The 20,887-nt window shown below is 40.2% G+C and overlaps 2 protein-coding genes and 1 pseudogene across 8 annotated transcripts in view; 1 reads left to right on the top strand and 2 right to left on the bottom strand.

Moving 5' to 3' along the window:
• NEK5 (NIMA related kinase 5) overlaps positions 1-2,058 on the top strand; it is an 86,876-nt gene extending 84,818 nt beyond the window's left edge. For all 7 annotated transcript variants that reach the window (XM_070409113.1, XM_070409118.1, XM_070409116.1 and 4 more), the window contains one exon: positions 710-2,058. In XM_070409113.1, coding sequence (XP_070265214.1) covers positions 710-860 — 151 coding nt within the window. In that variant the 3' untranslated portion in view covers positions 861-2,058. The remainder of the gene's footprint in view (positions 1-709) is intronic.
• Positions 2,059-6,453: 4,395 nt separating this feature from the next.
• Positions 6,454-20,887, bottom strand: part of ALG11 (ALG11 alpha-1,2-mannosyltransferase) — a 28,388-nt gene continuing 13,954 nt past the window's right edge. The window contains exons 2-4 of the mRNA XM_070409119.1: positions 19,070-19,300; positions 15,830-16,761; positions 6,454-10,873 (exon numbers count right to left, since the gene is read on the bottom strand). Of these exons, the coding sequence (XP_070265220.1) occupies positions 10,602-10,873; positions 15,830-16,761; positions 19,070-19,300 (1,435 nt within the window). The 3' untranslated portion in view covers positions 6,454-10,601. The remainder of the gene's footprint in view (positions 10,874-15,829; positions 16,762-19,069; positions 19,301-20,887) is intronic.
• On the bottom strand, positions 19,514-20,239 carry LOC139005092 (small ribosomal subunit protein eS25 pseudogene; annotated as a pseudogene).

Below are 20,887 nucleotides of genomic sequence, written 5' to 3'. Positions count from 1 at the left end.
CCATAGCTCCCTTAGGCTCTACTCCTGTCTTTTAATTTTTTTCTTCAATTGCTGTTCAGTTTAGGTGTGTTTTGTTTCCCTTTCTTCTAATTCGCTAATTCGGTCCTCCGCTTTTCCTAGTCTACTGTTGAAACTTTCAATGGTGTTTTTTATTGCAGCTATATCACTCTTCATTTCTTCTTGGTTCTTACATAATTTATTGATTTTTTCATCTGTTTCTTCTTGCTTCTTGCATAAGTTGTTGATTTTTGCCTCCATCCGGTTTATGCACTCTAGGACCCTTAATCTGCATTCTTTTTCTGTCATGCTGCATGCCTCTGTTTCACTTAGCTGCTTTTCTGGCGAGTCCTTTTTTTCTTTCCTTTGGGGGGTTTCTTTGTCTACCCATGTTTGATCATACCACCATATCTAGATGTTGAGTCGTTCAGTAGCTGCTCCTTGGATGGCAGTGGCTCGTTGGGCTGTGGTTGCTCCTCGGGCCGTTGTGGTAGCAGGTGCTCCTCAGTTGGTAGCAGCTCCTCTGGTGGGTGCTGTTCACAGTTGTGGTGGCTCCTCTGGCTGGTGGGGGGAGGCTTCACACACAGCTGCTGTTCCTCAGACAGAGGGTGTGGTGATCAGGAGGCTGCTGTTCCTTCAGGAAGCTAATTTTTATATGTATTCTTCAGTGTTTTGATATCATGAAGTTGATTTTTAGTGTTTATTATTTCAGAAATTTTGAAGAATCTGAAGATGAGTTGAGAAATGAAGTAGTAGAATCCCTGGAAAAACTCACTACTTCCAAAGAGGAGGGGAAAAAAGAAGAGGTTTCTGGTTCCTCTGAGGACACTGAAAAGTTAGGAGAAATACGCAGAATGAAATGACGGTTATGAGAGTATTTCTACTCCATCTAATGGTAAAATCTTTATTGTTGATGACCAAGGAACATCAACAACCAGTCAAAATATACAAGTGTGATTATTGTACTTTTTCTTAAGCAGTAAGTTAGTATAAATTAACCAAAGTATCTGTTTGGGCACAAGTCATAAATACTCATCTACAATAATTAAAGTGTAATATGCTAATTAGACTGGACAGCTGAACGAGCTTCTGGATGTCCTTTTGGATAACCTTCCGGACGAAGCTGGGCTGTGAGGGCTGAGCCCCTTGCACAAATTTCATGCATCGGTTCTCTAATTTATTATAAGGCTTTTCCAGTAATCCCAAGAATTTACTAATTTTTCTCTCTAAATGTAAACAGTAGAATTTTTTGAGTGTAGAAAATAATATTTTTACTTTAAAATTTCTATTTAGAAATCTTGCAGATAATATATGTGGTAGGCAGAGTAATGTGCCTACCCCCTTCCCAAATGTCAATATATTATGTTAAATGCAAAGGGAAATTAAAGTTGCAGATGGAATTAAAGTTGCTAATCAGCTGACCTTAAAATAGGGAGGTTATCTTGAACTATCCAGGTGCCAATCCTATATAATAAAAGCCTAATATGCAAATTGTCCCCTTGGGCAGTCATTTGACTGGAAGACCGGGAGTTCCACCGCTCACTATGATGTGTGCTGACCACCAGGGGGTGGCATGGAACATGGCGGATGTTGGCGACCTAGTGTTGGCAGCAGGCAGCAGTAGAGGTGCTGCCAGCTCCGATGGGCCCCGACAAGAGCAGGACCATGGCAGGATGGTGGAGCAGGTGAGCAGGCAGTGCCAGGCCAAGGCAGGTAGGAGTGGGGGCCCGATTGCCCTGCCAATTGCCCCACAGACAGCAACCAGTGGCAGTGGTGGGGGTGGGGCTGCCATCCGGCTCCCAGGTGCTGAGGGAGTGAAGCGGGAGGCTTAGCCCTGACCTATTGCCCCATAGATGGTGCCCTGCAGAGGGAGACAGTAGAATCAGAGATGTGGCAGTGTGAGAGGGAGTTGGCCCAATCGGGGCTGGGCCCCGGGCTGGAGTGGGGAACTGGGGGTAAGTGGTGGTGACCAACCTCTCATGGCATCCGGGTGGGGGGCTGCAACCTCTCGCCGGCTACCTGGGGGCAGGTGTGACAGGGATAGAGGTGCAGTGAGAATGCAGGGTGTCCACCGAGCTTGCTCTCACTTCTCCTGCTACCCTCCCCTGGGATGCCAGGGCTCGCACACTGGGGAAGCTCCTGCACTCACGTGCCGGGTTCCTGCAAGGAGCCCACGCCACACCGGTGTGGCCTCTTCCGGGTGAGCCGGGCTGCAGCCGCTGGGACCACAGGGGCTGGTTGGGCTCCCCGTGGGTTTGCACAGGAGCTGGTCTGTGAGGCCGGCTGGGAGAGAGTGTGCTGCCCACCTGGCTTCCATGTGGTGCCACTGGGCAGCCCAGAGGCCCATGCTGCACCCCGGCCCGCAGCATCCAGCTATGCTCACCGCATCTCCATGTGGGGATTGGGGGGGCACATGAGGGCCCAGGTGCTGCCCAGGGCCCAGAGGTCAGCTGGGACCTGCCCTTCCACACCAGACACTCACACTTCGATCGCCGGCCAGGCCTAGGGACCGTACCCATGCATGAATTTCATGCACTGGGCCTCTAGTGCAGTGGTCGGCAAACTCAGTCAACAGAGCCAAATATCAACAGTACAACAATTGAAATTTCTTTTGAGAGCCAATTTTTAAAAATATATATATTTTATTGATTTTTTACAGAGAGGAAGGGAGAGGGATAGAGAGTTAGAAACATCGATCAGCTGCCTCCTGCACACTCCCCACTGGGGATGTGCCCACAACCAAGGTACATGCCCTTGACCGGAATCGAACCTGGGACCCTTGGGTCCGCAGGCCAATGCTCTATCCACTGAGCCAAACCGGTTAGGGCGAGAGCCAAATTTTTTAAACTTAAACTATTTAGGTAAGTACATTGTTATTAACTTAATTAGGGTACTCCTATGGCTTAGGAAGAGCCACACTCAAGGGGCCAAAGAGCCGCATGTGGCTCGCGAGCAGCAGTTTGCCCAGCATGGCTCTAGTGTAATCATAAGTCTTTAAAAGTAGAAGAGGGAGATAGTAGAATCAGAGAGATGGCAGTGTGAGAGGCAGTTGGCCTGATGCTGCTGGCTTTGAAGATAGAGGAAAGGGCCAAAGCCAAAGAAAGCAGGCAGCCTCTAGAAACTGGGAAAGGCAAGGAAAAGGATTTTCCCCTAAAGCTCTGCCAACACCTTGATTTTAGCTTAGTGAAACCCACTTTAGGCTTCTGACCTATGGAACTCTAAGTAAAATAATAAATGTGTGGTTTTAACTTAGTTTATGGTAATGTTAAGACAGCAATAGAAAACTAATACAAACTCATTTAAAATAATGAATCTGCCATTTAATAAAACCGTGATTTTAAAATTTCTTGTTATATTGAATACACTTGTTTGAAGCTGATGTTAACATGGGAGTAAGGCAATTGAGCAAGGAGGGGAACAAGACATGTCTTTAATTATACATCATAAAATCATTTTATTATGTTTTTGAATTATTTTGATAGTTTCAAATGTATAGGTTATAAACTCTTATAATGGCCTTTTTATATGTAGTACTTAGCATAGTGCCAGAAATGTTTCTTAAATGAATAAATAAATGCTAATACAATTTCCTCAGTAAGACTGTAAACTTTTTGTCAGGAAAGGAGAATTTTTTGTATTGAACATGTGCTTAGAGCGTAATAGATATTGTTGATTTATCTGCCTCTACAGAGGACAGGGTTCTTTTCTTTTTTTCTTAATCCTTACCTGAGGATATTTTTTCCATTGATTTTTTTGTTGTTGTTTTAATTCTCACCCAAAGATATTTTCCATTGATTTTTTAGGGAGAGTAGAAGAGAGAGGGAAAGACAAAGAGAGACATTGATATGAGAGAAACACATTGATTGGTTGCCTCCTGCATGCACCTTGACCAGGGCGGGAGTGGAGAGGAGCCTGCAAGCAAGGTAGGTGCCCTCCACTAGAATTGAACCCAGGACCCTTTGATCTGCAGACTGACGCTCTATCTACTGAGCAAACTGGCTAGGGCTCCATTGATTATTTTTAGAAAGAGTATAAGGGAGGAGAGAACCAGAGAAACACATGAAAAACACATCAATTGATTGCCTCCCAAATGCACCCCATTCAGAGCTGGGGATGGAACCTACAACCCAGGTATGTGTCCTTGACTGGAAATCAAACCTGCAACCCTTTTGGTGTGCAGACCGACACTCTAACCACTGAACAACACTGGCCAGGACAGGGCTGTTCTATTTCTAAGTGGTAGAATTCTGCCAGAAATATCTGCCCTATAATAAAAATAAAACCCAAATTGCACATTGATACATTGCTGAACCAAGAAAACAAAGATGAGGGGTTGGTCTGATTACTTCTAAGGTCTGGTTAGTATTTCCATTTGTTATAACTTTATTAACTATAGGGATTCCTCTAGCTGTGGGATGTGTCCAGTCTTTATGCCTTTATTTTCCTGGTGATGCTTGAAGGACTGTTCTTAATATTTGGTATATAGTTATTGATTCTACTCTTTTAGGGAGAGTGTTCAGTATGGTCATAACATCACGCTGGGAATATTGAAAACTTTCTCACCATTGTGTTAATTTCAAACTAGGTAACACCTATCCTGAGGGATTGGAGCATCAATGACTCTACACCTCTTTTAGTGGTCAGTGTATACATATTTAATTTACTTTTAGGACATTATCTGGTTCAGATATATCTTCAGGTGATCCTCATTCTGTCTGAATAGTGTTTGAAAGCATGGGAAATGCAACACAATTCTGAAAAATCCCCCAAATCCAAAGATCAGCCAATTATAGTATGCAGGAAAAAGAAAAGGAATGATTGTTTAAGGTCAATATTTAAGGACTAGAGGCCCAGCGCACAAAATTCATGCGCGGGTACGGTCCCTAGGGCTGGCCTGTGATCAGGGCCATCTTCCCCGGCTGCCCACAGCTGGCCCCTCCCCATGCTGCAACCCACTCCTGGTTCCCCTTTCACCATCGGGTGATCGGTGCCTGATGGCCAGGGGAAGGAACTGAGAAGTCAGCTTTTCCTGCCCACTCACCAGCCCTGCCTCCGCCATGCGTCACCCTGTGTGTAGGGGGCAACTGGCAGGGCGGGGGCCTTGGCCTGGCGCCACCCGCATCCCCCACCACCCACCCCCAGTTCTTCATTCGCCATCAGGTGACTGGAGCCTGCCGGCTGGGGAAAGGGACCCAGAAGTGGTCAGTGTGCCTTACAGTGACTGGTCCAGTGGTTGTTCTGGTCGTTCTTCCTTCAAGGTCAATTTGCATATTATCCTTTTATTATATAGGATAGAGGCCTGGTGCAGGGGTGGGGGCCGGCTGGCATGCTCTGATGGGGGGTCACTTCTGGGGGGCGGGGCTGGCTGGGGCAAGGGGTCATGGGCGGTTTGCAGGACGGCCATGCCCCCAATTGGGGTGGGGGTCCTTGCTGGGGGGCCGGGCCAGCCTGGGCAAGGGGCCATGGTATTCTGGTCTCTGGTCGTTCCACCTTTTCGGTCGCTGGGCTTTTATTATATAGGATACGCATATTAAGTTTGCTCCAAGGACAACATGGCTGGCTAAAGTCTCCTTTAGGCAACAACCACCAAGCCTGATTATCATTCATTCTAAGATTTTGAGTTCTTTGCTGTAAATTAGAAAGCATTCATTGTGATGAATATACATATCTGCAAGGTTTGTCAGCCTGCTTCAACCCCTAATTCACCTTACCCATCTTACACACACCATTACCTAAATTGTGTTCTAGAGACACAGTTCTGATTGCTTTTCTCTGCTTTTAGGCTTGGCTGCATCTGTATATTCAAACTATTGATCAAACCTACATATTTTTAGAATACATTTTATTAGAAAAATCATGCATCTTTATGTATGATAGCTATCAAACTGATCACTCTTTAAATGGTACCAAGAGGGGCCCCAGCCGGTTTGGCTCAGTGGATAGAGCGTCGGCCTGCGAACTGAAAGGTCCCAGGTTCGATTCCAGTCAAGGGCACATGCCCAGGTTGTGAGCTTGATCCCCAGTGGGGGACTTGCAGGAGGCAACCGATCTACCATGATTCTCTCTCATCATGGATGTTTCTATCTCTCCCTCTTCCTTCCTCTCTGAAATCAATAAAAGTATATTGAAAAAAAAAATGGTACCAATAGGTATATCAAGTCTTAACTTCCCTTCTAAGTTTCTGGTAACATTTACATATAGTCTAAGTGAACTAGGGCATTAGAACTGATCCTTCTCCAACACCAGAGGAGGCCTAAGATTTAGGGTGGGGAAAGAGGAAAAGGAGGCAGCATAGGAATAGTGGGAGGTAGGGTAAATTTTAGGGTTTAAATGATTCTAGTGTTTGCATAACTTCTTGTGGTTTAACACAAGTATGGGGAGGAAGAACCTTTCCTCTACCTTTTAATTATTAGACCTCTTTCAGCTGGTCTATTAATTAAATCTATGTGAGACAGATTAGCAAGAGAAAATAACCAAATTTAATCACATAAGTATGTATAGGAACCCTACACACAGAAGCAGTTCAGAGACAAAAAGGGAAAGTAAGGTAGACATGGCATTCAGAGTTCAGGATGCAGTAAGGCACCCTGGCACTTCAGAGGGGAGGAGGGTCATTTGCAGGACAGATGCTCAGTAATTAGAAGTGTGCTCAGCCCTATAAATAGGTCATAAAAAGTTATTTTTGCCGATACTCTTATTATGATCAAGGCCCAAAATTTAAATTCTTTAAGGAACAAGTAAAAGTTTCTCATGAGCCTGCAAGGTTTTGATTGCCTTCATCTCAACATAATTCACATACCAAAGTGGCACATCTTGGGGAGTTCTGTTCTGAACCCTTTAGTAGTAACTTTTTTGCACCCACTAACAGATTTAGCACAGGCATACTCTCATTTATTTATTCATATTATAGTTCTGGAGTCTAAGGTACATTTACATAATTAAACAAATATTCTGAAAGCACTGATAATCATACTGGCCCCTATTTCATAATTTTGTCTATAAGATGATTTTGTAAAATACCCTAAACATTATTAAAGTATATGAAGCTCTGCTTCACAAAAATGTTTTTGTATGTCTGAAATATTCATTTTAAAAAAGTTATTGAAAAAACCTGCCAACCTATTCTTCTTGGACACAAGAGACAAGATGGTTTGGTTTTGCCATAAAATTCTTTAAAAAAATTTTTCTTGGCAGGTGAAGCTTGAAATATTAGATAATAAATAACAGCATTGGGAGATTACATGAGGGATATAAACGTACCATACTGGAAAAAGTATCCAAGACAACAAAAATCACTCCATTAGGTCATATTCAGATACAAAGAACACGCACAACTGGAAATAGGGATGTGATTAACTACTGCTGTGGGTTCAAAAAAACAGCCCACTCAAAAGCAACATCTTATAGGAATAGTCACTCAGACTTTCTCCAGACAGTAGCTGACATATTGTTTTGACATTTGTCATGGTATCAATCATTCTGAAAAAACGAACAAAAACAAAACAACACATTAGGACAAACATGTCGAACTCGTGGCCCATGGGCAGCATGCAGCCCACAGGAATATTTTTGCGGCCCAGCCAATATAACAGTATGTAAGAAAGGTTTTAATAAAAATTTCATAACATAATTTTTACAATATCCTGTTATACATAATTACTAGTAACGAACTACAACATTCGCTAATGACTACTATAATCATGTTGCATTCATTTCCCTTACGTGCCTTACGCGCAGGCGCACCATTTCTCTCCACTAATACTAGCAGCAAATATTTTAGTAGCCGATTGCCACGTTCTTAGTCTTGTACTGACTTATTTGGTGTGAGCAACAGGAAATATTTTGCTTTTGGAGAAGAAGAAAAATAGGTTTATTTGTGTTACACTTATTAATTTGTGCAGTTATTCAGTGTCTGGTAAGTTAATGTTCAAGAAAAAATATTAATTTTTATTAAAATGTTCTATTATTTTATGTTAACAATTACTCATTTATTTCAGCCCTTTGCATTCAACATCTCTCTATCGAAATAAACCTATGTTTCTATGAAAATTGAAGCTTATGTTTCTTTGCGGCTCACATAAACTTAAACCTTGTTTATTTGGCCCGTGTTAGCCTTTGAGTTTGACATGCTTGCATTAGGAACATCAAAGTAAACATATATGCAATTTATATTTCTCATGTTTGTGATAAAAATTGTTTTAAAGAAACAAGCTTAAAAATGTCTTATGGAATTTCAGAATCCTTTCTTACTTACTACATCCTCTATTTATGTTCAATTTCAATTTCTTTGTCCACTTAGGCTGAGTGGACAATGGTATATGAATCCTACCTCAAAGCCTACGTGTGACTGTTGAACCTCAGGGAAGGCAGGGGAGGGTGGGCGGGAAGAGATCAACCAATGCACTTGTATGCATATATGCATAACCCGTGGACACAGACAATGGGGGTGGGAGCCGGCTGGAAGAGGTTAATGGGGGAGAAAGGAGGAGCTATGTAATACTTTCAACAATAAAGATAAAAAAAAAAAAGAATAGGTGTAACATACAAGAAAGCACTAGGTTGGGAACACCCAGGTTATCATCCTGATTTTGTCATTAAACAGCTTTGTGACACTGAAGGAGTCTAAATTCTTTAAACTGCTCTTGTCTGTAAAGTTGAAAATAAAAGCAAAGTGGACTAGAGAATTCGTAACATTCCTTCCAGCTCCCATTTCCAACAGTCTTTCTTTTCTAAACTGAATAACCTGGTGTGTCAGAACATCTTGGGACTCGGATTTGTTGCCTTTTGATCTGATGATTTGTCTGCAGGCCATCTAATGCAAGACAATGTAATTGGGAGTAGATAACAAAATGGCTGGATCTACGCATGGAGAGAGGACTGAAAAGGAAAAACATACCTCTTTAACATGACCCTAACACAAAGAGGTATCAGACTGGAAAAGAGGTCAATTCACTGAGCTAGAAGGAATTGACTATGTATGCAGAAAATGCCAAAAGTTGTGGATCTCTATGCCATTGCTGCTCATATGCATATATTAGTCACTTTTCATGCTAGTTATTCAGGATAGAAGTCCTGCTAAATTATACTGATTCCTTGCTACTGGCTTAGTAACCAAGAATTCACACAGGGCCCTAATGCAGTGATAAAGATAGGATTACAGAAGATATTTTCTACATATTGCTGTATTAGTTGATTTTAGAGACAGAAGCGGTGAGACAGAAACATTGATGTGAGAAACATCAATTGGTTGCCTCCCATATGCACGCTGACTGGGGATCAAACCACAACCTTTTTGGTGTACAGGATGACAATCCAACCAACTGAGCCACATGGCCAGGGCTGTTACCTTTAATTAAAGTAACTTTTACTTTTATAATTTTCAAAGTACTTTCACATACTTTCCATGTCAGTATCAGAATTCGAAAAGGCAGGGAGGACAGGCATTACCATGTCCAGATTATAGATGAAGAATTTTAGGTGATACTCAGAAAGATTAAGGAAAAGCTTTAATGTAAAAAAATCAGACGTTTGTAAATGAAGCTGAGGTCAGGCCCAAGTATGCTACCTACTAGCCCAGTGCTCTCTTCAGAATGCCACCTTTTCACCTTACAATGCATAATGCTGGTCATAGGGACTGTGCACATGGAAGTGTATGTTATATCATCACTATGAAAAAACAATTAATTGTGATGTTCTTACTCAAACCTCCTGATCGACGTAAAGCTGACTTCTAGCCTCTGAGATGTGGAAATGTTAAGGAATAATGAAAGGCCCATACAAATGTACTGATAGCTCTAAACATAAAACTATTTTCACAAATAGGAAATGATTACCAGCAATACCTTGACCTCTACATGCCTATGCACACTCACAAAGCAATCACAGTCAGTTCATCTTTTGACTTTTAGAATATTAAGCCTGCTTAAAGTTTCCTTTTTTCTTTTAAGAAACTCATTAGATATATTCAAAATGGTCCTCTACAATAGTTTAAATTTAAATGTACCAGAATTTTCCTGTGTTCCAAAAATGTACAATTCTAAATTACTAATCAATTACCAGTCATTTTTTATTTAACATTTCCTTTTTTTCCAGAAGGTAATTCTCTTTTCTGGTTACTAAAATGATTTAAAAAATACAGATTATACCAACATTAAGATTGTTCATCTTTTTTTCTTTAAGATTGTATTTTTCAGATTTTGAGATCAAGCACTAATCTAAAATTTTTACATTTAAACATATAAGGTTACCTTTTCTATTTAGGTACTTTTGCCTTTTTTCTTAAAATAAATACATTGCCTACATATCTAAAGAACGTTGCTTAGGCTGATTTTATTACAAGGGGGAATGAGTTTAGAAAAATCTTACCGATCTAGCTCAGCGGGCATGGCTTAGTGGTTGAGCGTCGACCTATGAACCAGGATGTCATGGTTTGATTCCCAGTCAGGGCACATGCCCGGATTGCGGGCTTGATCCCCGAGTATGGGATGTGCAGGAGGCAGCCAATCAATCATACTCTCCCATCACATACATGTATGTATGTGTGTGTGTGTGTGTATATATATATAAATAAATATTACCCATCTTTAATTTGTACAGATATGGCATTATTTAAATAACTTCTCCACAGATGACAGGAATGTCACTTCAAACTCCTGATCAGAGAATCTGCTTACAGATGCACGAGCATTATTTCTGATTTGGAGTCTCTTTTCCTCAGACATGGAAAGAATATGAGCCATAGTTTCAGCATAGCCTTCTTCACTTTCAGCCAGAAATCCAGTTACTTCCCCTTCATAAGGAATGACAATGTCAAGCTTCGGGCCCCCTGAATTGTGTGCAAGGATAATTGTGCCAGCTGCCATACACTCAACAACTCCTGAGGAAAAAACAAAAGCATGTAGTTTAAGTTTTTGAACATGTTCATATGAACAAGAATGAACAGAAACCTTAAAAAATTGTGAGACTTATGAGAAATTTAATTACATATCTATATGTCTATAAATGTGCTCATTTAACTTCCATGGTACAAAATAAAATAATATTAAGGTTTTTAATTTTCAAACCTTCACAATAATGCTGCTTTGTTCTTAATTAAAACAGATAAGTAGATGGAAGGATGGTCTATATAAAACAGATATAATGTGAATAATAAAACAAAGTAGAAGACTAGAGAAAGTTAGCAGGATGGTAGATAATTTACGGATATGGAAATATAAAAGAAGCAAAAAAGTATCAAAATAAAAAATATAACAGTTCAAATTACAGCAGTAGGAAAAAACAAGGAAAAAGTAAGACATCTCAGTGAGGCATACTATTACTGATGCTTGAGTTACTGCCTGGATTTCCGGCAAATCTGAAACTACTGTGTGCCCAACAGCAGTGAACTAAATGAAAGTTTTGGTTAGTTTCTGCCAAATAATGTAGGTGAGGATATAAGTTACTCTAGCCAGAATATCTTAACTGTGTTTCTAGAGAGAATTAAGCCCTTCAGAAAGTGAGTTAGTTGACTGCAGAACTGATATTCTAGATGCACAGGAAAGAAATGAAATCATTTACAACCGTTTTTTCAAAAGTGGTAAAATCTCTATGGAACAGAATTTTCTGTTAGTGTTGTAATTTGAATTCTTATTTGAAAAATATGGATTATATCATAATATTCTGTTCAAGGCTGGATACCAATCCTTTATACTTTCTCAGAGACCTCAAATCTAATCAATTTTATTCCCCTCCCTCCAGGATTTTCCACCTCTTCAGTTCATAAGTCCTCCTCTTGCTAATGTCTCTTCTTTCATCTCCCTTTCACACATAAACTTCTGAAAAGTATGGTTTGTACTTACTATTTCACTTGCTCACCTACATTCAATGCTCAACTTACCACGATTCAACTCTTGCTTCTCCTCCTCCTTTACTGGTAAACTGCTCTTGACCAGGTCACCAGTCACTTCCTTATCTGGCCCAGCATCTGGGAAGCATGGAAACTTGCTGCCCTTACTCTTCCTCCCCAAACACTCTCTCCCCTTGATTTCCATGATACTGCATTATACTGGTTTTCTTCCTCTCTCTATTTCTTCTCTTTGCTGGACACGCTTCTTCTGCCCACTTCTGAGCTGTTACTATTCTCAGCAGTTTGTGCTACGGGCCTCTACACATTTTCTGTAGGCAATCTTATCCACATCCAAGGGGCCTGCAGTAACTACCTGGACAACAACAACTCAATCTGTATTCCCAGAGCAGGTCCCTCTCCTGTACTTCAGACTCATATATATAAATGCTTGCTGGATGCACACATGTACAGTGGAACTTCATTTCTCAAACTTAATTCATTCCAGAAGGTTGTTCGAGAAATGATTTGTTCGAAAACTGAATAATTTTTTCCCATTAGAAATAATGTAAACTGAATTAATTAGTTCCAAACCCCCAAATGATTCCTTGTTTTATCTTTTCTTATATACAGCACATGTCTAATATACTGTTTAATTTAGAAATAAACACTTCTTAAATTTATCGAACCACCCTCTATGAGCCTTAAAGGAATTTTTCATATACAGTAGGTCCTCAGGTTACGTCGGAGATCCGTTCCTACAGCACGACATAACTTGATTTTCGCCGTAAGTCGGAACCCACCTACATAAGCACCTCCGTCACTCACATGGAGCACATACACAGCAGTAATGAAGTGAAACAGTAAAAAAAATTTAAAAGAAAGATAACAATTCCTGACCTTTACTTTTGGTAAATAATAAAAAACATAAAGCACATATGTACATACGTCGAAATGACAGAACTTTTTTTTTTTTTTTAAATAAATACTGTAAATGGGAGATGGTGATGTAACCACAAAATGACGAATGTCGAGTCCGACATAACCGGAGGCCTGCCTGTATCACTGTTAGGTCTGATCAAATAATTGAATCAACACTCCCTCCTCTGGGAACTGACCTTTAGACTACTTCACAGCATTCCCTTTGCTTAGACTACATTCCACTTGCTAAGACCACATTCCATTTGCTAAGACCATTATCCTTCCCCTCTGGACCTTCCTAGGATCCGGACCAGCTCAGAGAATTCTCCACTCAAAAAAAGTCCGCCTAGAATTCTTTAAAATATTTGACTCCCTGTCCCTGGGTGCTGATGCCATTTTGGGGCTTATCCCATCTGGTATCCAGATGACCCTATATTCATAATCCCACCACTTTGGCCTTGTGCATTCCTCCTTTGGGGACCCTAACAATCACTGCCTTTGAAATGCTATCACCAGGTAACTGCTTTTCCTTTATCCAAAACAACAGCAGTTTTTCTATCTACAGTGAGGCCTTGACTTATGAGTGTCCCGACTAACGAGTTTTTTGAGATACCAGCTGTCTCTTGGCCGATGTTTTGCATTGAGTTGATAGAGTAATTTGAGTTAACGAGCTCCTTGACGAGCCTGGGATTACTGTTTTGTGAACACGTTCACACCCTTAGCAACATTAGAACTCTGCACGCCCCCTACTGGGGATGGAGCCTGCAACCCAGGCAGGTGCCCTGACCAGGAATTGAACTAAGGACCTCTTGGGACACTCAACCACTAAGCAACACCAGCCGGGCACATTAGCACTCTTGATGGCCTCTTTATGTTTTAAAATTGTGCGAATTGGCCCAGCATCAACCTATGAACCAGGAGGTCACAGTTCAAGGCACGTGCAGGGATTCGGGCTTGATCCCCAGTAGATGGGGTGCAGGAAGCAGCCAATCAATGATTCTTTCTCATCATTGATGTTTCTATCTTTCTCTCCCTCTTCCCTCTCTTTAAAATCAATAAAAGTGTATTTTTAAAAAAACTGTGCTCATCACCAGCAACAAAGGCATCCTCTCCTTTGCTTGTCTGCTGAGATGCTTTTTGTCATGCGTGAAAGGGTTGTCAGGTCAAAAACTGAAGTTTTGGTAGAAAACCGAGACATTTTTTTCTGTGAACAACTTGGTTGAGAATGGAATTGTTCGAGATGGAAGACATTCGAGAAATGAGGTTTGACTGTACATGTCCTTCAGACAATTTTAAACTCTACATGCTAGAAACTTGGCTCATTAACGGCCTCTCCTCTTGTATTCCCACTCTAGGTAAAAGGCATCACCATTCACACAGTTGTCCAAACTCCTCATTGCCTTTCATTTAATACATCCAATTAATCACCAAATCCTGTTCAATCCTTCTTCAGAATCTCGCTGGCATGTTCACCTACCAGGTTCACAATGCCAACACCTGTCACCCAGGTTGCTGCAGCAGCCCAACTCAACTTCCTGCTTTTCTAGTCTTGCTCTTCCTGTTTTTTACCTAACCAATCCATTCCCCATATTGCTGCCACAGTGAACTTTAGGAAACAGAATGCTTTTAAATCCAAAGTTAAAATTTTTCTATTTTTTCCTACTGGCTTAATATGGCCATGTGATCCTCCATTGTCTTGCTGCTCCTCTGTCATGCTCCAGCCATACTGAACTCTGTTCCTTGAATGTGCCTGCTAATGCTCCTTTTGTGATGCCTGTCACCATGTTATACCTACCCTTCTTTTGCTGGCTACCCTCCCCTCTTTTGCATGGTAGCTTCTAATTACTGACAGGTCCCAGCTTAAGTATCACATCATTTCCTGGGCCATTGTTCCCTGACCCCACAAGTCTGTGTGAGGTGTTTCTCTTAGGTTCTTTCATATTCTGCACTTGCCTTAGCATAGCACTCAGCACACTGTGCAGTTAACGATGACTGTTTAACTTGTCTGTATCACTCACAGAGCTGTGAGCCTCTGAAGTTTAAGAGCAGTTCTTATATGCCTGGCACAATAAATGCTCAATAAACATATGTGGGAGGAAGCACGGGAAGTCAATTCCATGCAGAAAGTTTGGATCAGCAGTTCTTGCTATATGTCTGAGCTTAGTACTGTGCTACTAACTAGGGACAGAAAAGAGTATAAGAGAGCCGAAACCGGTTTGGCTCAGTGGATACAGCATCAGCCTGCGGACTGAAAGGTCCCAGGTTCGATTCTGGTCAAGGGCATGTACCTGGGTTGCAGGCACATCCCCAGTAGGAGATGTGCAGGAGGCAGCTGATCGATGTTTCTCTCTCATCGATGTTTCTAACTCTCTTTCCCTCTCCCTTCCTCTCTGTAAAAAATCAATAAAATATATTTAAAAAAAAAAAAAAAAAAAAAAAAAGAGTATAAGAGAAATTGTAGCCCTAGTGCAGGAGACTTCACTTCTATGTTTTTCTATTTTCCCCTAACACCTAGCAGTATGAGGCACTTGAGACATATCTTAAACCAAATCAGACACAAAACAGTACTTGATTATATACCCAAATCTTTACATAACAGGTCAGAAAGAGTAATTAGTTCTGGAATAGATAAGGCTATATCGAAGAGCAAGGAGATTTAAGCTGAACATTTATAATGGAATTTGGCGGAAAGAAAAGGAGAGGACATTCCCATAATGAGAACAGAATCAATAAAAGAACCAAAGAATTTCTGTGAGACGTCCATCTGAAGAGAGTGGTTCTCAGCTTCTGATGCAAAACAGAATCACCTAAGGAACTTTACCAAAATACTTAGCCCTGGGCCCCACCCAGAAATTCTGATTTGGTCCTTCAGTGGGATCAGTATGTATATGGGGGTAGGTGGGGAGAGAAAATGTAGTGGTTAAGCGCAGGGGCTATCTGGGTTAGAATGTGGGCTCTACCTCTTCCTGTGTGACTGACTTGGGCATGTTCTAAACCTCTCTGTTTATATATAAAATAGAAAAACTTCCAGAGTATTATAATTTTATCAATATACTTCATAGCACCAAACAAGTTAAAGAACAAACTCACCAATTCCAAAATGCTCATTCCACATGGTATGCAAACCAATTGTTCCTTTAGACAAGTAATTCTTTAATTCATCAAATGGAATATTTATTTTAAATTCCACATCTTCTTGAACTCCTAGGTCTTCACATAGTCTTCTCAGTTGGTTTACTCTAAATTCATCATCCTGGTTACGACAACCTCCAATGAGGACAAGTTTAAGTGAAGGAAGTGACTCAGTTTTCCTCATATTCAACAATTTAGCAAAGGCTCTGATCTGCAAAGGATGATTCTTTTCAGGCCTGAACTGGCCAACAGAAACCAGTAAATGTCCTGGGGTCATCTTTTTCGCCTCTAAGGGAATGTCCAGAAATGTATGCACATCACAAGGTGGATAAACAATGTTAGTGCAATGCCCAACCTTCCACAGTGAGAGAATATGGTTTAATGTCCAAGAAGAATTGACCATGACTATATCACTGCAGGAACCAACAAGTCCATAAAGAAAAGCAAATAAATAGTAATAGATGAGCTTTACTTTGCTGAGAAAAGGATTCCTGGTAATGAAGGTTGCATTATTAAATCTAGCATTTTGATTCTTCACTACAGAGAGCATGTCAGTGCTGATAGTGGGATAATGAACATAGCTTCCAACTCGGCAACCACCTAAATACTTAAACAGAGGAAGTGTGAAAGCATATCCCATTGAATCGATGTAAATATCAGGGACACACTGCATCAGGGCTTCCCAGCCAAGAAAGATGGACCCTAGACTTTGGCCCAGCAGTGTGAAGTAAGGATAGAGAGAATCTTCCACAAGGTAGCGTTTCCTTAAGAAAACAAACCTCACTGGGTGAGTTAATCTGATGTTAAATCTTCTGAAAGCACCTTCTAGTATTTGTTGACTGCTGACATTAACATCACCAGTATAAACAACATAAACTGCTGCAGGATACCTAAAATAGAATACAATAGTTAAGAATTTCATTAGTTTAGGTTAAAATCAAGCAAAAAGTTATAGATTTTTTTCTCACAATCATAAGAAGCTTATTTTTAGACTAAAAAAATGTCTTCCACTCATTGCATTTGGACTACTGACCTCATTCTTTCCTGCCCTATAACTAAAATGTTAGTCCTTCAAATGAGACTTCTAGTTCTTTGCTCTCTCCTCCACTAAGAGTTTCCTATAGAGCAGAAACAAACAAAAACTGATTTATAAATGAGACTTTTTCATTTTCAAGAAATATTAAAAACTTTATTTTGACAACTTTTTCAATATAAAAATGGTAGTGAAATATTAATAAAATATATGAGTTAAATTTCACTGAAGATATCTTTAGATAGGATGGTAAATGCTAAAGCACTTCTCAGTGTTATCTGAGTAATAAAAAAGGTTATAAAAACTAGATCCTCACATGGTTCTTCATAGCACTTAGAATAAAATCTAAACTCCTTACCCTGTTCACTGAAGCCCTGTAATCTGGGTCCTGTCGCCCTCTGTACCTTCGTCTTCTACTTTCTCCCTTGCCTACCAGGGTTCAGCCAAACTGACAATCCTTTCTTTGAACAAGCCAAGCTGCTTCAGTCTTAGGGGACTTGCAGTAGTTGTCCCTTTGCTTTGAATTCTCTTTTCTCATCTCCACTGTCTTTTCATAAGGCAGGCAGTATAGCAAGTGGTTTAGAGTAGGGGCTCTAGTAACTCAGTTTCCTTGTTTGTCAAATGAAGATAAGAGTAATGACCTCACAAGGTTGTTAGGAGGATTGAGTGAGCTAACATAAATAAAATATTATTCAAACAATGCCTGGCACATAGTAAAAGTTCATTAAATGGTAGTACTTTTGTCATTCAAAAGTATCTCCTTAAAGAATTTCCCTAATTGCTCAATCTAAAGTATCAAGTCACACTCATATTATTCTATTTTAATTTCTTATATAGTACTTCTTACCATTTGATATTTTTCTTCTTTGCTTATTACCTTGTTTTCTCTCAACTAAAATCTAAGGTGTGCAAGAGGGACTTGATCTACCTTGTTCACCATTTACTCTCAATTTCTTTTTACAGTGCTTGAAACAGAGTAGTTCCCCAATAAATATTGCATAAGTATACTGTACCTTATGCTGAGTCAGGAAAGACTTATAGAAATTAACTGAAGAGAAAAAGATTATTTCAGAAAAAAGGGAACACTATATAAAAAGATAAGGAATCTAGAGAAAGCATGATGTTCAGTATGCTGGAACACAGTATATGTGAAAGAGCAGAGAGGAAAAAGAAACAAAATCTGGCAAGAGCAAGATGAAAAAGTATTTTCTGTGTCATACTAATTATTTGGATTTTTTTTTCTTGTAGGTGAGTTAGGAGTGATAGGGGTTGCTGGGGAATATGTGTATAGATATAAAACTTTGCCACTGCCTTCTAGAATTAGATAATATCCCTAGAGAGAAAAAGGTAATACACAGAGTTATGCAAAGAAAAGAATAGTATAGCTTAAGGTGGAGAGGGCTGCAAGGAGGTGAGAATTAAGCGAGGATTTAAGAAAATTCTTTGGATTTAGGCACTTACGGAAGACAGAAGAGGAAATACAGGGGTGGTGGCTGGAAGCCAGGATGGGTCAAGAACATAGAAATGTAGCGCTAAGGGGATTACCTGTGAAGGCTTTGGAAGGAAATGAAGGGCATGAATAACCATAGAAGGATAATAACCAGGAAGCAGAATAACCATAAGAGGATAACAGTTTTCCACATATAATAAAACAATGAAACCTGCACTTTACTATGCTTTCTCCTTTTTAAAAGGGAATCATAAATACTTCGGGGTGGGGAGGAAAAAAGCCTAAAACATTAAATGATGTATAATATATTCTTTCTAACATGGTAAGTTACTTAAGACTAGCCAACTGATAATGATATCAGAATTAGAAGCAAATAGATGCTTCATAAAGATTATTTTGGGTATGCCACCACTGACTAAAAGTGCTCCACATTACTTTCTACTATTTAATCTCTTCTCCACACACTCTCCCAAGATGACTAGTTTTAAATTATGCCATAAAAGGGCAGATACTTTCCATTTTTTATCATAGCAACTAAATTCAATAGGATCTTATAAGGCAGATTGGCATATGAGAGAACTATTTCTTTGTTGAAAAATAGTTTAAAAATGAATTCCTGGCTATAAATAAGTTATTAGATAAAGATGAATTTTGGGTAATGATTTTTTTAAAAAATGCTAATATAGCAAATTAGCTAAAAAAGATGCATACCTACTTTTTCTGCAGGGCCCTTAATGCACACCATAAAACTCTTTCTCCTCCTCCACCAGCATTGCAGTATGGATGAAAAAATGCAATCACCATTTGATCTTTCCCTTTTTTGCCAGTTGATGCTGAGTTTTTCTTTCTTTGTAGCAGCACCCTGATTCTCCAAAGGATAAGGATCAAACACAAACATAAAATTCCACATAAAATTAGCCCAGGGAAGAATAATGAATAAAAAAACCTGAAACAAGAGGGAAAAGGTGAAAATTGATATAATAATGCCCATTAAACAAAAATATGACTACAAAGTAAAGTCTACTTTCATACATCTACTTTATATATTAGTAGCAGAGAGAAATTTTTATAGCTTGTGAGCCTGCTAACGAAATACTCAATGATTGAAATTCTATTCCTACAAAATATCCAGATACAAAAGTATAAAAGTCCCCTTTAATTCCAGTCTCCACAGTAATGTTCGCAATTTAATATATTTATTTTTAATTAGTAATAAAAATAAATATTGAGCCATCTTTCTCCTAACTCAATATATGTGTTAAAGCAGTGGTCGCCAACCGGTGGTCTGTGGAACAATGGTGGTCCGTGAGGTCCAAAAGGTTGGTGACTGCTGTGTTAAAGGATTAAAACATATTTAATTATTAATCTCAACAAAACATTAGTAATAGCATCTGCCCCTCGAAATGACAATATGTAACCCCCCCAAACGTGTCTTCTCTCTCTCTCTCTCTTTTTAAGTCAAGTTTTATTTTTTTAAATGTATAGCTGGTGGAACAAAAAATGTATAGCTGGTGAGACCTGTTCGTGCATCTTCTTCAACAGCTGGGGCATCTCCATCTTTGGTGTTTCTGGTGTAAATTGCTTGAGCTCTGCGCTCTGAAACTAGTTTAATAAGTCCTTTCCTATCCCTGAAGGGCTCCTGGCCAAGGAACTGTGGATCTTCAGTCTCTCAGAGATAATAGCTGGGATTATAAGCTTATAGTTGGGAACTTCCTTATAGAGTTGGACATAATATGCTTTGCCAAATAAGACTAGGTTATTGAGCTTGTCCAGAACTTTGCCCTTGGACCACTTCTTCTTTTTGGCCTTACCCCCGGACTTGTTCACTGGGTCTTTGTCTTTTTTTGGCCCACATTTTCTTCTTGTTACTGTCCTTGGGTGGCATTGTGAGACTTGGAGAGCAGGGCCTCCACTGCTGCTTTGATAAGATGTCGGACTGAGAGCTTTCTCTCTCTCTCTCTCTCTCTCTCTCTCTCTCTCTCTCTCAAGACTAGTTTACTGATTTGTAAAGAGAGAGGAAGGGAGGTTGGGGTGGGGGGTGGGGGTGGAGAGATAAACATCAATGTGAGAGAGAAACATTGATCATCTGCCTCCTACAATCTTCCTACGAGGGATTGAGCCACAACCCGGGCATATGCCATGATCAGGAATCAAACCAGCTACCTTTCAGCACACAGAATGATGCTCAACCAACTGAGCCACACCAGCCAGGGCAAAATATGTCTTCTTGAATGATCAGTATTGCATTAGTTAAAAGTTTGGTGAAAGTTATGTCAGAGGAATGGTGTGTGAGAGAGCCCCTTGGCTGCTCACCCTGAAATATCAAGGAAACCAACTATAATTCAACAAAGAAATCCCTCTTCAACACAGACGCATGCATGAAAGGTCTGTGCCTTGAAACACCTAAAGGTGGGCAACTGGGAAGATGAGGAGGGAGGAAAGCGCAGACAGCTTGCAGACACAGCGCTTCAGCCAAGAGCTCGAGTCTCAGCCTTGAAAGGGAAGGAAACTGGTGGAAGTAAGCCCTTCCTTT

The sequence above is a fragment of the Myotis yumanensis genome, unplaced genomic scaffold (assembly GCF_028538775.1).
Source record: "Myotis yumanensis isolate MYYU_CA2020_CCGP unplaced genomic scaffold, mMyoYum1.0.hap1 SCAF_3, whole genome shotgun sequence".
NCBI lineage: Eukaryota > Metazoa > Chordata > Mammalia > Chiroptera > Vespertilionidae > Myotis > Myotis yumanensis.
Note: the sequence above shows the minus strand (reverse complement) of the source record. Positions and strands in the feature narration are given on the sequence as shown.